Consider the following 17,405-nt stretch of genomic DNA (forward strand, 5'->3'; position numbering starts at 1 on the left):
TGATGAGGGCAACCAAGGGAGCTACCAAAGTTGAGAAGTGGGGAATGAACTGGCAATAGTAATTAATGAACCCCACAAATCGCTGCACCGCTTTGAAAGAATGGGGTTCCTGCAAGTCCAACACAGCCTCTTGCTTGGCAGGATTCATAGCCAATCCCTGAGCTGAGATGATATAGCCAAAGAAAGGCAAGGACTCCTGCTCAAACACACACTTATCTAACTAGACATAGTAGGGATTTTGCCCGTAAGTGGTCAAAGACTTTGCAAAATATCGCTCTGGTGGGAGTTAATATCTGGAGAGTAGATGAGAATATCTTTAAGAAAGACAACGACCGAGGTGGTGAGCATATACCGGAAGATGTCGTTCACAAAGTCTTGGAAAATGGCTGGGGCATAACATAGCCCGAAGGGCATCACCAGATATTCATAGTGCCCATCCCTGGTGTTAAAAGCCGCTCCCATTCGTTCCCCTCACGGATGTGAATAAGGTTGTAAGCACCCCGCAGATCTAATTTAGTAAATACCCTTGCTCTCCGTAGCCTATCAAAGAGATCAGATATCAGGGTTAGTGGGTACTTATTCTTAATGGTGATGGCATTAAGACTGCTGTAGTCTATGCATAGACGTAGTTCTCCACTCTTCTTCTGCACGAAGAAAAACCCAGCCCCTGCAGGTGACACTGACTTCCTAATGAATCCTCTTGCCAGATTCTCTCAGATGTACTGGGACATTGCCTCCATCTCAGGAAGAGATAACGGATAGACTCAACCCTGGGAGGCTCTGCACCAGGCAAGAGGTCAATAGGACAGTCATAGGGGCAGTGAGGTGGAGGGGTCTCCACAGCCCTTTTGGAGAACACAACCGCATAGAGCCAATTGTGCTTTTGGAGAGAGGAAAGATCTGCGGGTACCTCAGTTGTAGCAACCTGAATGCAATCCCTCTGACATCTACCCTCATAAAATTTACTCCATCCCAGAATTCTCCCAGAGGACCACTCTATATAAGGAGAGTGGTAGCATAACCATGGTTTCCCCAATAGGACCTCATCAATTCCCTAGGGATTGATTAGTAGGGACACAATCTCCTGATGAGATGGAGACATGGAAAGAGTGAAAGGAATGGTTTGGTGTGTAATCTGTGATGGTAGTGTCGACCCCTTTACCTCTCGAACGGTCACAGGTTTGGCGAGCATCACAAGGGGTATTGCGTGTCATTGGGTGAAAGCAGATTACATTACATTGCCCTCCACCCCGGAGTCCACGCAAAGCTCTACCATAAGAGTCGATGGGCCTATAGTAATTGTCCCCTTGAAGGACAATTTGGAGGAAAATGTCGCTGTGTCAAGTGTACCTCCTTCGACTACCACTAGACGCCGACGTTTTCCCGACTGCTGAAAACACCTGGAGGCAATGTGTCCTGACTGCCGGCAAACATGCCAGACCTTAAGTGCACAAGCGGTCCGGGACTTAGATCATGACAACTCCATGGCCTCAAGTGACTTGGATGCCTGGACTGGAGATTCCAGAGATTTGGCGAAGGTGGGAGCCAGCCTAAACCTCTGCCTACAATGGGTTCGCTCCAACCCTCGCTCATTAAAACAAAGGTCGATGCGAGTTGATACTGCTATGAGCTCCCCCAGTGTGGCGGGAATCTCCCTAATGGCCAAAGCGTCTTTCACATGGTCAGCGAGCCCCCTCCAAAATACCGTGATGAGGGCTTTATCCGGCCACTTCAGCTCGGATGCTAAAGTCTGAAAGTGGACAGCAAAATGGCTGACCATGGACGAACCCTGAGTCAATGCCTGCAGTTGGAGCGCCGTATCATGGGTGACTCGAGGTCCTAAAAATACCTGTTTCAGAGTGCTCAAAAAATGAGGAGCACTCTGCACCACATGATCGTCACACTCCCACAGCGGCGTAGCCCTCTCCAACGCTCTGTCCGACAGAAGAGAAATAATGAATTCCACCTTTCCCGCTATGTGGGAAAACGTGCAGCCAAGAGCTCGAGGTGTATACCGCACTGGCTCACAAAACCCCTACATGATTTACTGTCACCAGAGTATTTCTCTGGCAGCGGGAGGTGGGATAAGGTCGGAACAGGGATGGCAGTGGTTAAAGTTGCTGCAGCCATGCTAGCAGCCTGAACAGCTATTGCGGTAACATCTACAGCTGAGGTTGCACGCTCGAGAGCTGCCAACCTGCCCTCCAGCTGCTGGATGTAACCGTGCAATCGCTGTTTGTCTGCCATTACTTAGCCAGACCCTGGCGCTAGCATACTGTTAGGGCTAGCGGAACGCACCAAGTATAGATTGGTAGCCACAAGGTGCGTTCGTAGCCCAGAGTCCACCGTGTTGAGATATCTGCTAAGTAACGGTGGATAACCTTTGAGCTCACATGTGGGTTAAGCTTCACCCCGTGTGAACTGGAAGCAATCTCTGTTGACTCACAGAGACGCGCTGTACACAAAAAAATTACCCTAACTAAGGGTTGTGCTTGCTCTGGAACTCTTCTGTGCTAACTGCACACATGAAGGAACCAGATGCTAAGCCAAGGCTAAATGCCCCCACTAACACTAGCTGCCTGCCTGAGTGTACAGTCGCACAGCTACAGCCTCACACCACATATGAATAGAGGGTACAGTATCCACTGGCATAAGTCAAACACATTTGATACTAGTGCATTACTATGCGGCCATGCAAACCTTTTATGGTTGCAGCTCTACAGGACCTTTCTGGTGGACCAAAAGGAGCTGCAACAGGGCCTGAGCGTGTAACCCCCGACTTCCAGTGAGAGGTCCTCCCGTGGGCATGCTCAGTGCGTGAAAAGCAGGACTTAGTCCCAGAAAAGCCTGCTCACCACTAACCAGTGCTGGCTACAAGAGCAGAACCTGAAAAGGCAGCAGTAACCATTTGCACAGTATCAGGATGAGCCAGACGCTGGGACCGACGTCTCTGCTGAGCAGGTTCCACTGCGGCTGGAAGAGAATGGGAGACTGCAGCAGACATGATTTGAGATTCCCCCTGTGCAGTGGTGGGAATTCGACACCTAACAGTAAGAAGTTGAACAAAATCTAACAGAGATCTTCCTGCAATTGTAATGAAGTGCACAGTAAAATGCAGAAAGCTTCAGCAATCTGAACAGCAGAGCGTGACTGCTAATACGAACCAGTCCAGTAGTAATATAATGCAGGTGTGCATATGACACTTAATATAGGAAGTCCAGCAGTAATATGAGTGAGAATGAACACAGCATTTAATTGTGGAAGTCCAGCAATGATATGATCACGAGCGCGCAAGGAACTTATATGTGGAAGTCCAGTAATAATATTATCAGAAGCGCTCACTGCACTTATATGTGGAAGGAGAAAATCTCTAAATGTAATAATAATAATTTTATTTATATAGCGCCTACATATTCTGCAGCGCTAAATGTACCTTTAGGCTGAAAAGTCTGACTCAAGTCCAGCACCGCAGCCCAACAGTCACAGTCTGAGAAGAGATAATGAAGTCAAGATTTCTTACTGACCACAGTAGATCCAGAGGTGAGTAGATCCAGAGGCGAGTAGCTCCTCACTAGACGTCCAGACAATAGGTGACCCAAGTCAGGATCAAGGAGGCACACCATGGACTGAAGGAAACTGAATGTGGGGTGGTAGAGAACTGAGTAATGAGCAGCAGCAGCAGCAGGGAGTCCATAAGCAAACAGGCAGAAGCTCAAGAGCCAACAGCAGCAAAATATCCAGGCAAGGAGGTTCTCCTGACTTGACTAAAATAGCAGGACCAACAGGAAATTCAAGGGAAGTGCAAAGTTCCAGACTCCATCTTGGACATGGACAAAACAGGCTCTACTGAACATCTGTAACTCTTACATGTGGGCTGATATTAATTGCCTTAAAAGGGGCCATGGATATTGATGTGACTGGTCTCAAAGACAGCCAGCTATACACTGACACAGGAGGTAATCGCTTCTGTAGTGTATAGCACTGAGCTGCGGTGAGAAAGCTCACCGGAATTCATCAGCTGATGAGCCCCAGTGATCTCACTCATGGCAGCACTGCTGCATGAGAATGTTCACTGGAGTGCATCAGCTGATCAGCTCCAGTGAGCTCCCATATGGCAGCTCAGAGCTATGCACTATGGGGGTGATGACACTCATGTCAGTGTTTTGCCGGTGGCCAGTTAGAGCAGTCACATCTCTCAATGTGACTGTTCTACACTTCAGATCTCCATGAGACACTCTGGATTACATGGACTATGGTGGACAGGTGAGTATATGGTGGTTTATTATTTTTGATTTTTTATAGGAGACATGGGCATCGGGCATTAGCCGATAGGTGAGTATATGTTGTTTTTGTATTTTACATTATTTATAGGAGACAAGGGCATCAAGGATTGGGCGTTAGGTGAGTATAATTTTTTTCTTATTTTTATTTGAATATGTATTGAATTATTTTGCATGTGATTTTTCTTTTAAGTTTGAGCACAGGCGCCTGCTGACGAGAGACTACTTCTCCCATTAGTGGCTCCTGCTATTACTGTTATGAGTGACAGCAGATGTAGCCTGATTGAATGAGTAATATTTCATCAGCTGGTGCCTGCTGACCAGTGGTAAGCTTTTTACCGTGGGTCACCTCATCTCTGCGGGGTCACACCGACATCTGACAGCATGACGGGCAGGGCTCTGCTGACGGTAATACCCCACAGGCTGTAATTTTACCATTGATCAGAACCACTACACCAGTGTTTCCCATGCTGTCACAAAGCATGGGAAACACTGATGTTTGTGTTGTGTATGGTGTTTGGCTATAGTCGATAATTAAATAGGAGAATATTGTGAATTTGGAAATCATGATCTGAACAGAATATTGAAATAGTTTCTCATCTCTAGTCATCATGACAACATTTATCGCAGCATTATGGGGACTAAAATGACCACAGAACTGCAGGCTCTAATCCTGGCACTGAGTGTCGGGTGTCAGCTGTCAGAATCAGCTGACACCCGGTGACCATCAGGCAGGTACAGCCTCTATGCATGGAAAATTGTTATGACGTATCCATAGGTCCAAGGTCGATAGGTAGCAAGTGACCTGGACGTATGCAGGTTTGGACTATCCCACAGGGGAACAGGAGAATCACTTCGTATATGAGCAGTACTTAGCACTATACTTGAATCACTAAGAACAGACAAAAGCAGCATCATATTCATTTAACAATCTACCCAGATCATTGTTATATAAATTTGTGATTAAGGAAAATGTCACATTTGCATGAAGATGAAAAGTGGGTCCCTGTAGTTTGTTACTGGTGGATAAGTCCAAGGTCATGAAGTGGTCAATACCTTGTAAGTCCTGGCAGCCAGATAACTGTCTAATCATTTAGGAATTAAGTTGGTAAGCTAACCCTATTTCCATTCTATAGAAATGATTTTTAGCTTGTTAGTAAACCCATTATAAATCCCCAAATAGTGAAGCCTGCAGGGAGCTCTTGTGCTGATATTATACGGCTATTACAAGGATTGTAACCCCTCACCCCTGGGCAATTTTCCATTTTTTTCCATTTTTTAATCCAAAAGACATATTTTTTTTTAATTTTCAGTCCACAAAGCTGTATGAGGGCTTGTTTTTTTGTGGGATAAGTTGTACTTTTGCATTGCACCATTCATTCTTCTACATATTGTACTGGAAAATTCCACAATTGTTTTTAAGTTCCTTAATTACCATGTTCACTATATGGTACAACTCTTGGTGTAAAACACTGCTCAATGAAATAAAGGGAACACTAAAATCCCACATCCTAGATTTCACTGAAATAAATATTCCAGTTGTAAATCTTTATTCATTACATAGTGGAATGTGATGAGAACAATAAAACCTAAAAATTATCAACGTAAATCACAACTAATATCCCACGGAGGTCAGGACTTAGAATGATCCTCAAAATCAAAATGGAAAATGAAGTTACACTGGGATCTAACTTCAGTGGAAATTTCTCAAGAAAAGGAAATGAGGCTCAGTATTGTGTGTAGCCTACATGTGCCTGTATGACCTCCCTACAACTCCTGGGCATGCTCCTGATGAGGCGGCAGATGGTTTCCTGAGGGATCTCCTCTCGGACCTGGACTAAAGTATCCACCAACTCCTGGAAAGTCTGTGGTGCAACGTGACGTTGGTGGATGTGAGACATGATGTCCCAGATGTGTTCAATTGGATTCAGGTCTGGGGAGCGGGCGTTCCAGTCCATAGCTTCAATACCTTCATCTTGCAAGAACTGCTTACACGCTCCAGCCACATGAGGTCTGGCATTTTCCTACATTAGGAGAAACCCAGGGCCAACCGCACAAGCACATGGTCTCACAAGGGGTCTGGGGATCTCATCTAGGTACCTAATGGCAGTCAGGTTATCTCTGGTGAGCACATGGAGGACTGTGCAGCCCTCAAAAGAAATGCCACCCCACACCATTACTGACTCACTGCCAAACCGATCTTGCTGAAGAATGAGCAGGCAGAAGATCGCTCTCCACGGCATCTCCAGACCCTGTCAAGTCTGTCACATGTGCTCAGTGTGAACCTGCTTTCATCTATGAAGAGCACAGGGTATCAGTGGCAAATTTGTCAATCCTGGGGTTATGTGGCAAATGCCAAGCGTCCTGCATGGTGTTGGATTGTGAGCACAACCCCCATCTGTGGACGTCAGGCACTCAGACCATCCTCATGGAGTCGGTTTCTAACAGTTTGTGCAGACACATGCACATTTTTTGCCTGCTGGAGGTCATTTTTCAGGGCTCTGGCAGTGCTCATCCTGTTCCTGAGGTAGTGTTCCTGCTGCTGAGTTGTTGCCCTCCTACGGCCCCCTCCACATCTCCTGGTGTACTGGCCTGTCTCCTGGTAGCACCTCCAGCCTCTGGACACTACACTGACAGACACTGCAAACATTCTTGCCACAGCTCGCATTGATGTGCCATCCTGCATGAGCTGCACTACCTGAGCCACTTGTGTAGGTTGTAGAATCCGTCTCATGCTACCACAAGTGTGAAAGCAAAGCCAACATTCAAAAGTGACCAAAACATCAGCCAGAAAGCATTGGTACTGAGATGTGGTCTTTGGTCCCCACCTGCAGAACCACTCTTTTATTTAGTATGTCTTGATAATTGCCAATAATTTCCATCTGTTGTCTGTTTGATTTGCACAACAGCATGTGAAATTGATTGTCTAACAGTGTTGCTTCTGAAGTGGACAGTTTGATTTAACAGAAGTTGATTTACTTGAAGTTATATTCTGTTGTTTAAGTGTTCCCTTTATTTTTTTGAGCAGTGTATGATTCTTTAGATCAGTCTGAGTACGCAGACTCCAAAACACATGTATTTTTATTTATTTGAATGGTGCAAAAAAATATGTGAAATTTGTAAAAAAAAATCGATTTAGCTTTTCTTGCCATTTTCCAAGACCTGTATTGTTTTCATTTTTCAAAAATAGGGCTGTGTGAGGGCTCGTTTTTTGCAGCCTGAGCTGATGTTTTGACTGATACCATTTTGAGGCAGAAGCAATGTTTGATCTTCTCTTATTACATTTTATTGCACTGTTGCGGCTGACAAAAAAATGCAATTCTGGCGTTTTTGATTTTTTTTCTTGTTATGTCTTTTACTGATCAGATTAGTTTGCTTTATATCTTGATAGATCAGACATTTATGAATGCAGCTATATCAATTATCTGTTTTTTATTGTTTTATTGCTATTATCAGTGTAGGTCCTGCTGTAGAGGGGGGGGGGGGGTCTTCAAGAGTGTTGGGGCCCTGGGCAATTGCCTAGTTTTCTCAACACCCCCTAAGGCTGACCCAGAATTGTACCATACCTTATCAAATGCATTGGATTTTTCATAAAGTCATAGGTAAGTTAATTTAACACAGTTTTTCCTAGACTTTTATGGCATGCTTCACTACATGCCTTATTAGAGAGGTATAGCTGTTAGGGGAGAATATAGTACTTTCAAGAGCCTATTGCCTTTGCAGATGTACAGGCAGTCAACACCCAATTAAATGGCTTGGTGCATAAAACATTGTTAAATCATTAGGTGAGTACATTTTAACATATTAACTAAAATTGCTGAAAATCGATCATCATTTAGATAAAAAATACAACTCTACCTTTTTTACTTCTTGTAATTGTAAGTCTTTTTTCATTTTTAGCAGATACATTTTAAAAAAAAAAACTAAAAAATACCCACTTAATGCAAAGACTACTTAATGAATAGAAAACATTAAGTTACTTAACATTTGAACAGAAATAACTGTCTCTCGTAGCTTTATCCTGTTTTATTCTTAAATAAATCGTCATTCAGAAAGTGATTTTGTGGAGATGGTTGTATCATGAGATCAATCTTTCCTACCAACAAAATAACAGAGATGCTTTCTATCTAACGTAAACAGTGATCATTAAAGTGGAAGGTCTAAATAATGCGCATTAGAGTGAAGAAGTATTAAAATAACACAGACCATATAGGTCATTGTCCCAAAGGTTATATGTTCACCAGAGATTGAATAAAAATAAAAGCCTTTAAATGGAGAGAATCAAAGTGTGACCTGAGGGAAATTCGGAGTTTCTCTACACACTGAGGCTGAATGTATAAATAAGTTTTTCCTTTGAAACACATCATTTTTAAAAGATATTACAATCACAGAATAGGATTTTAATGATTAGAGCAATTGATGGAGAATACACAGTAAACAAGTATGATTAAGAAATAGCTTACTAATTTCCGTAGCTATGATGCTTAGATTATGCCATTGGGATATTTCACGGTCCAAAGGTTTTGCTGTATAAATTGATCCATTTCCTGAGTGTATATTAAAAATTCTGTCAAGGTCAGTGTGTCGATCCAGAGAGAACCTAGCAGGAAAAACATGTTTATGAAATTCTACTTTTCCTATAATTGGTATTTAACTATTCATAAATATCGCTCTCAATCTTAGTTTTCATTTTTAAAAATCTACTGCTTTTCCTTCATATATTCAATTCTAAAGTAGAACAATGTAAAAGATGGTAACTATTGATTTCTGATTTGTATTTCAACATAAAGATCCAATGTGTTGCCTTACAACAAAACTATAGCATGTTTTTGTTTGTGAAGTAGCTTAGTTTCTATAAGAGACTATCAAATCAAGCAAGATGTAAATTTGCCAAATTGCACAAATTTTTACAGCAAATTCAGTTTGCAACAAAGTTGTTTTCCTTGGATATAAATAGGATGTAAAAATTAATACTCACCTGTTTGCACACCCCCCGCAGCTACCGCTAGGTCTTGGTGCCTCTTCTTTTCACGTTATCTAATTGCAATCATTCTCTTCAACCTCTTCATTACAAGCCACAGATTTTTGCTGTCACTGCATTCTGAGCCATCACTTTGGCGATGTGCATTGTAACGCCGGGTCATCACGACATTATCACATGCTGTCAGAGTGACGGCATGATTCACAGTGATGGCCAAGGCATAGGCATGCCAAAATGATGACCTAAAGTGAAGAGGTCAAAGAGAATTCTTGCAAGAAGGGAAAGGGAAAAAAGAGGCTCCGTGGATTGAAGAGAAAGTTATGGAGGCAGCCAGACAGATGAAGAGTTAGGTGAGTATTATTATCAAAAATTTTTATCAGTTTGCCTGACCCTATATGGTTTGCAATATGGCTGCTGTGCATTCTTGTTATTTTTCTAAATTCACAATAAGCAAATTAAAAAAATCTAAATTCTGGAGGATAGGATTTTTTGGAAGATTTAACAATTTAAAGGGAACATGTCAGCAGGATTTCCCATAGTAACCTACACAAAGTGTCAGAACGGCTCCAATATACTGAATAAAATGATACCTTGGTTGATGAAATCCGTCTCATAGATGTTCTTTAATCTTTATGTTCAGTTTGTAGTTAATGAGATTCTTGTGCCCTAAGGCGGGGCTGGTGTCTGTGTGCTCTGATTAGATATTCATGATGCAGACTGCTGACAAGTCTCTGATCCCTCACTGATTTGCCCACTAGTTTGTATAACATACTGAAGAAAGAGACAAAAACCGTTCCGCAGGCAGGTGGCAGCTGTGGCATCGGCTCTGCAGCATAATCGCATGTTTTGTGTGGCAATAATACATTTTCTTGATGTTATCCAGCTAGGGTAAAAAAAAAATTTTTTTGAAAATGGTGCCCACCGTGCCTGGACATTAACAGCTATAGGTGTCTATAGATGTGATCCCATAGTTGCTACTGCGAATGCGCTGGCGGCACTATCTTACTGGAAAAGAAAAAAAAAAATCCTCCTCCAAGATGGTGCTGCCTGCGCCTGTGCAGTAGCAGCAATATGTGTCTAGCTATAGACACTTATAGTTGCTACTGTGCAGTCGCGGCGGGTGCCATTTTCAAATAGTTTTTTTCCCTAGCTGAGAAAATGAATTAGAAAATGAATTATTGGCACACTAAACATGCAATTATGCTGTAGGTGCCACAGCTGGCAATTTCTTTGCAGAAGCGTTTTTGTCTCTTTTTTTCAGCAGGTTAGGTATTCATTATGTAAACTAGGGGGCAGCTGTCTGCATTATGAATATATAATCAGAGCACCACATACACCAACCCCACCTTAGGGGACGAGAATCTCATTAACACAAAACTGAAAATAAAGATTAAAGAACATCCACAAGACGGATTTCATCAACCAAGGTAACATTTTATTCAGTATAACAATGCCAACCTGACAGTGTCTGGAGATACTATGCACAATCCTGCTGACAGGTTCCCTTTAATTCCACTCACATAAATTTACTAATTTCTTGTTGCCATGATTTGCTGCATTATTTGAGCTCAGCAAATATTAGGTGCTACTAGACAAAATGTGCAAAAAAATATTGTGCTGTTTGGTTACTAGCGCATTACTCAGAATGTTTGTTGACACTGAATATGAATGCACAACACACCAGCTATCCATATATGTTTTGTGACTGTCATACAGCCGCGATACATTCAGCTGCTGCCCAAACAGCTGATTATCGGGAGCGCTCCAGTTATCCGGGTTCCCGATGCAGCTATTCGGTAAGCGCTACAGCTATTCTGATAATGAGTTATCCAAAGCTATTTGATCATCCCTATTTGTCAGTCAATGCTAAAGAAGTGGTAAGAATGCTTCCCGCGCAAAAAAAAATTGTAGATTTATACTTTGGTATGTGTTCTTATCTGTCAAGGAACTATTTGAGCCTTCCTAGACACTAAGGGCAGGGTGCAATGGATAATCTTGTTCCCTTATAGTTATACCCCAAAGAAAATGTTCCCACATAAAAGATTTGCGGCAGAAGTTTTGACAATTAAAACTCAATTCCTTTAATTAATCACTGGAAATACTAAAATGAGGTTCATGATAATAACTGGAGACATTTATTTTCTACCTGCATAGAATAATATTACATTAGAAAAATACTAATTGTTATACTGTACAGAAAATGCAGTCTAAATAACACTGGATTACTCATGATAACTCATGATTGTCATACTAAACGTATTCGCTAAGCTGCATAAGATGTCTGGTCCACAAATTTTGAGATGTAATAGCAGTAACCCACTCCTTCACTCATTATGCTTTAAGCATGAAGAAAATATGAAAGGTTTCACATATTAAATTGAAAATTACCTTATTGGACTGGGAATGATATCTGGATCTCTTGCCATTACTGTCCCAATTATAGTCCCTAGTTCGATATCTTCATGTACTTTAAACATGTAGCTAGGTCGGCCAAAAATAGGAGGCTCATCAGCATCATCTACTGAGATCTTGACAGTCGCAGTGTCTTTAAAAGGACCAAGATAGTGGAAATGGGGATCTACATGTGTGTTCTCAACTTCCATTTTTAAGGTGTACAGTCTTTTACTTTCATAATCCAATCTCTGTGTTTGGAAAAAAAGTGAAAAATGTTAATAATTTGTCAACATGTCTAGACTGATGCACACAAACTCACATATCTTAAATTACCACTCACTGCCTTACCATTTTTCTGTCTCACCATATATTCTCAGATAAACTCAGTGAATTTTACAGATGTAGCATTGTTTTTTTATGACCCAATGCATTAACTATACCATGATGCAGAAACTGCGACTAGACTCTTGAACTCAAGCCAATAAGTCATAGTTTTCTGAATCAAAATATGTTTCTACATTGTGCAAACCATTACAGGCACTCTAAGTATATATCTCCAAAAAGTGTACACAAAAAGGATTTAGAAGCATCTAGGTATCATACTGAAAGTTAGAATGACTCTTGTTTTTATATTAATAACATTTTTTTTGTCTGTAAAATAAAGGAAAATTGGCATTTGAATTGTTCATAGGGGCCTTTGTACATTTTCCAAGCATCTACTGTATATATGGTAAATTTATGATACAGAAACTCAATTATTCCCTGTTTTAAGCATAATATTGTTTTATTATTCCAACCTAAATAAACAAAATTTACTAACCGGAATTTATTGAACATAACCACTCTAAAGTCCATTTGCTTTTTTCCATCTCTTTTCACTATGGGACACCCAACATTTCAGCTACAATTCACTTACAAGTGCACAATTTAGCAATGGATGTCAAACAGAAATCCATTAAGCTCAGTTGTTTGCTGTTTCTGCATTGAAATCTCCAATGATTTAATAAAAAATAGAAATGGAATTTTGCTAAAATACATGTTCCAAATAATACCACTTTTTATATTTTATACTTGGTACTAAAGTGAATTGAGCATAAGTACACTTAAATAACCATAATTTTAGTTTTTATTCCATAATGCAATAGTACACATGAAAATAAGCAACTTGCCAAAATTGAGCAATCATTATCAAAATTATTACTTCTGAGGTAAAATTTGTATCCAGTGAAGACAGATTTTCCCATTACTGAGGCAGGAGGTGTTACTGATAAGATTATATGTAGATAGAAGGCAGAGGAGGAGCTCTTCCTCTAGCTCCTCCCTCCTCCCATCTAAATAAAGTTATATATTGGCTGAAATTGGATTTTAGCTCAAAATTAATAATTTTGACAATGACTGATTAATTTTGGCAGATAAACAACACATTTTTTGATTAGATTTATTATAAAGTTGCTCATTTTCAAGAGTACGATTGATTTAATAAAAAAAAATGACTGGTACTCTTTCAGGCAATGAAAAAGTCTCATAATACGTTTTGTATACAAACATGACTATTTTTAGAAAAATACCTTAAAAAGACGAAAGTCAGAAAGTAGGGTTATATTTACAAGATACATTAAAAGGATTGTCAACTACTAGGAAACCCCCTTCTTGAGGTAAATGTTTGGTGTAGATAAGATAAAAATCTTATACTGACTCCCGTGTCAGCAATCACATTCCAGGGCTCTCGTGCGGTTGCTATGACACATGAGCCTTTTGCTGAATCAGCAATGTGGTAGTCACTGTTTTCACCTTAGGACAAATCAAACATCAAGAGGAAGTGAGAGAACAGCCTCATCTCGGACTTTCTCTTGATATACAATTTGTCTGAACGTGGGGCCAATGATGCCAGAGTTGACTGGCTCACATGCTTTCACAACCACATGAGAGCACTGGGAATGCAAGTGCCAACACCTCTGGAATGGTGCCAGAATGGTAGGTGAGTGTAAGCTTTTTTATTTTACAGGGGCCAAGCATGGGGAAAGAGAAAGGGTTGTCCAGTGGACAATTTCTTTAAGAATTATTATATGGTATGTACAGCACTTATTTTTGTACGGGTAATCAGCTGCGTTGTGTTTGGCTTAGGTTCTGTTTTCCCTATTGAATGCATTATTGTAAACATATACAGACATATGCACCTATGTCCTTTACAGTTGAAACCAAAAGCTTACATAGACAATATAAAAAGACACATATACATGTTTTTCTCAATGTCTGAAATTAAATCAGAATAAATCTTTCCTATTTTAGGTCAATTAGGATTACCATAATTATTAATATTTGCTAAATTCCAGAATAATCAGAGAGAGAATGTTTTAAGGCTTTTTTATTACTTACTGTTAGGGGTCGAGTTCCCGCCTCTGCACAGGGGGAATCTCGGGCCATCTCCGCTGTGGTCTCCCATTCTTCTCCTGCTGCAGTGGAGCCTGCTCAGCGGAGATGTCAGTCCCAGCCTCTTGCTCAGTCCCGCTCTGTACAAAGAGTTACTGCTGCTTTTCCTGCTTTTGCCATTTAAGCCAGTGCTGGGCAGCGGCGAGCAGATGCTGCTTTTCTCATTCTGAGCATGCCCAGAGTAAGATCTCTCAGTGGAGATCGAGGGTCACATGGTCAGATACTGCAGCTAAGTCTATTGGTCCTTTCAGGAAGGTCCTGTAGGTACTCTGGCTTTGTGGTAGCCTCTCATTGGTCCTTCTAGGAAGGTCCTGCACGTGCTGCAACTATTTAAGACTTGCATGGTCGCACGGCCATGCGCTAGTATTGTTCCATGTTATGTGCTTTGCGCCAGTGTGGTCACATAGAGTGTGTTCAGGGACCCGCCTGAAATAAGCCCCTAGAATGCTGGCACCTCCGGCAAGGAGTTTGTGTGTGTATGTATTCAGGGACCTGGCTGAAATAAGCCTCTAGAATGCTTGCACCTCCGGCGAGGAGTTTTGTGTGCATGCGTGACCACTGACTGCTCTCTGTTTGGGCAGTTAGCCTGTGCCAATGTCAAATCTAACAGGGCACAGTGCTTTGCTTTCACGGCTACTCGGTGAATTAACTGAGTTAGTCTATACCGCCATATAGTGCCGCCATTTGCTAGCAGCAGGTTCTCCTGCACGGTGGACCCCGGGCTGCGAACGCACCAATAACAATAAAAACATCTATATTTACTCGGTGCGTTCTGCTAGCCCTAACACTTACTTAAGTCCAAAGTTTACATACATTTCATTACTATTTAATACCATTGCCGTTAAACTGAATGACTTGGGTCAAAGTTTGGTATATCCTTCCACAATATCCTTCCACAAGCTTCTTACAACAGTTGATCATAATTTGAGCCCATTCCTCCTGACAAAACTGGTGTAACTGATCCAGGTTTGTAGGTCGCTGTGCTCGCACCTGCCTTTTCAGCTTTGCCCATACGTTTTTGAATAGGGTTGGTGGCAGGGCTTTGTGATGGCCACTCCAAAACATTGACTTTGTTGTCCTTAAGCCATTTTGGCAGTATTCTTAAGGTCATTGTCCATTGGAAGACCCATTTTCACCCAAGCTTTAACTTCCTGGCTGATTTCTTGAGATGTTGCTTCAGTATTGCCACATAATCTTCTTTTCCTATGATACCATCTATTTTGTGAAGTGCACCAGTCCCTCCTGCAGCAAAACAAATCCACACCCACAGCATGATGCTTCCACCCCCATGTTTCACAGTTGAGCTGGTAATCTTATGCTTCCAAGCTTCTCCCTTGTTCCACCAAACATAACAATGGTCATTATGCTCAAAACGGTAAATTTTAGTTTCATCAGACCACAGGAAATGGCTCAAAAATTAAAGTATCTGTTCCTCTGTGCATTTTCAAACATTAATCTGGATTTTGTTTGTTTCTTTTGGAGTAATGGCTTCTTTCTGTCAGAGTGGCCTTTCAGCCCATGTTGATACAGTACTCGTTTCACTGTGGATATTTACAATCTTACCAGCTTCCAACATCATGTTCACAAGGTCTTTTGCTTTTGTCCTTGGGTTGATATGAACATGTCGGACCAAAGCATCTTTGGGACACAGAACCCATCTCCATTCTGAGTAGTATGATGGCTGGATATTCCCATCTTGCTTGTACTTGCATATAATTGTTTGTACAGATAAATGAGGCACCTTCAGGTATCTTGAAATTGTATCCAAGGGGGAGTCAGACTTGTGACAGTCACCAATTCTCTTCCTGATATCTTGACTGATTTCTTTAGACTTTCGCATGATACTAAACAAAGATGCAGTTTGTTTCAGGTGTGAATTAAAATACATCACAGGTGTGCCTCTTTTTAACTCAGATGTTGCCAAGAAAAACAGAAGCTTCCAAACACATGACATCATCATATGGGCAGAATTGTTTTAAGGCATAGAAATGTTAGTGTATGTAAACTTTTAACCTTGCAGTAAGTAATAAAAATGCCTTAAAATATTTTATCTCTCTCATTATTCTGGTATTTGGCAAATGTTAATAATTATGGTAATCCTAATTGACCTAAAATGGGAAAGGTTTATTCTGATTCATGTCACATATTGAGAACATAGATTGTGAGCCCTCAAGGGCAGGGTCCTCTTTCCTCTTGTACCAGTTGTGACTAGTGTTGAGCATTCCGATACTGCAAGTATCGGGTATTGGCCGATACTTGCGGTATCGGAATTCCGATACCGAGATCCGATACTTTTGTGGTATCGGGTATCGGTATCGGATACATAGAGATGTGTAAAATAAAGAATTAAAATAAAAAATATTGATATATTTACCTCTCCGGCGGCCCCTGGACTCAGCGCGGGTAACCGGCAGGCTTCGTTGTTCAAAATCAGCGCTTTTAGGACCTGAGAATCACGTCCCGACTTCTGATTGGTCGCGGGCCGCCCATGTGACCGCCACGCGACCAATCACAAGCCGCGACGTCACCGCAAGCTATTAACGCGCTCATTTTTAAAAATGAGCGCGTTAATGGCTTTCAAAGACGTAGCGGCTTGTGATTGGTCGCGGCCACGCGACCAATCACAAGCCGCGACGTCACCGCAAGCTATTAACGCGCTCATTTTTAAAAATGAGCGCGTTAATGGCTTTCAAAGACGTAGCGGCTTGTGATTGGTCGCGGCCACGCGACCAATCACAAGCCGCGACGTCACCGCAAGCTATTAACGCGCTCATTTTTAAAAATGAGCGCGTTAATGGCTTTCAAAGACGTAGCGGCTTGTGATTGGTCGCGGCCACGCGACCAATCACAAGCCGCGACGTCACCGCAAGCTATTAACGCGCTCATTTTTAAAAATGAGCGCGTTAATGGCTTTCAAAGACGTAGCGGCTTGTGATTGGTCGCGGCCACGCGACCAATCACAAGCCGCGACGTCACCACAAGCTATTAACGCGCTCATTTTTAAAAATGAGCGCGTTAATGGCTTTCAAAGACGTAGCAGCTTGTGATTGGTCGCGTGGCCGCGACCAATCACAAGCCGCGACGTCACCGCAAGCTATTAACGCGCTCATTTTTAAAAATGAGCGCGTTAATGGCTTTCAAAGACGTAGCGGCTTGTGATTGGTCGCGGCCACGCGACCAATCACAAGCCGCGACGTCACCACAAGCTATTAACGCGCTCATTTTTAAAAATGAGCGCGTTAATGGCTTTCAAAGACGTAGCGGCTTGTGATTGGTCGCGTGGCCGCGACCAATCACAAGCTGCTACGTCTTTGAAAGCC

The 17,405-nt window shown here is 41.9% G+C and overlaps 1 protein-coding gene across 2 annotated transcripts in view; it reads right to left on the reverse strand.

The window, feature by feature from the left end:
* The window catches only part of LOC138642453 (cadherin-10-like), a 1,145,040-nt gene that overhangs the window by 157,109 nt on the left and 970,526 nt on the right, over nt 1-17,405 (reverse strand). For both annotated transcript variants that reach the window (XM_069730607.1, XM_069730608.1), the window contains exons 7-8: nt 11,650-11,903; nt 8,744-8,880 (exon numbers count right to left, since the gene is read on the reverse strand). In XM_069730607.1, coding sequence (XP_069586708.1) covers nt 8,744-8,880; nt 11,650-11,903 — 391 coding nt within the window. The remainder of the gene's footprint in view (nt 1-8,743; nt 8,881-11,649; nt 11,904-17,405) is intronic.

The sequence above is a fragment of the Ranitomeya imitator genome, chromosome 6 (genome assembly GCF_032444005.1).
Source record: "Ranitomeya imitator isolate aRanImi1 chromosome 6, aRanImi1.pri, whole genome shotgun sequence".
Taxonomy (NCBI): domain Eukaryota; kingdom Metazoa; phylum Chordata; class Amphibia; order Anura; family Dendrobatidae; genus Ranitomeya; species Ranitomeya imitator.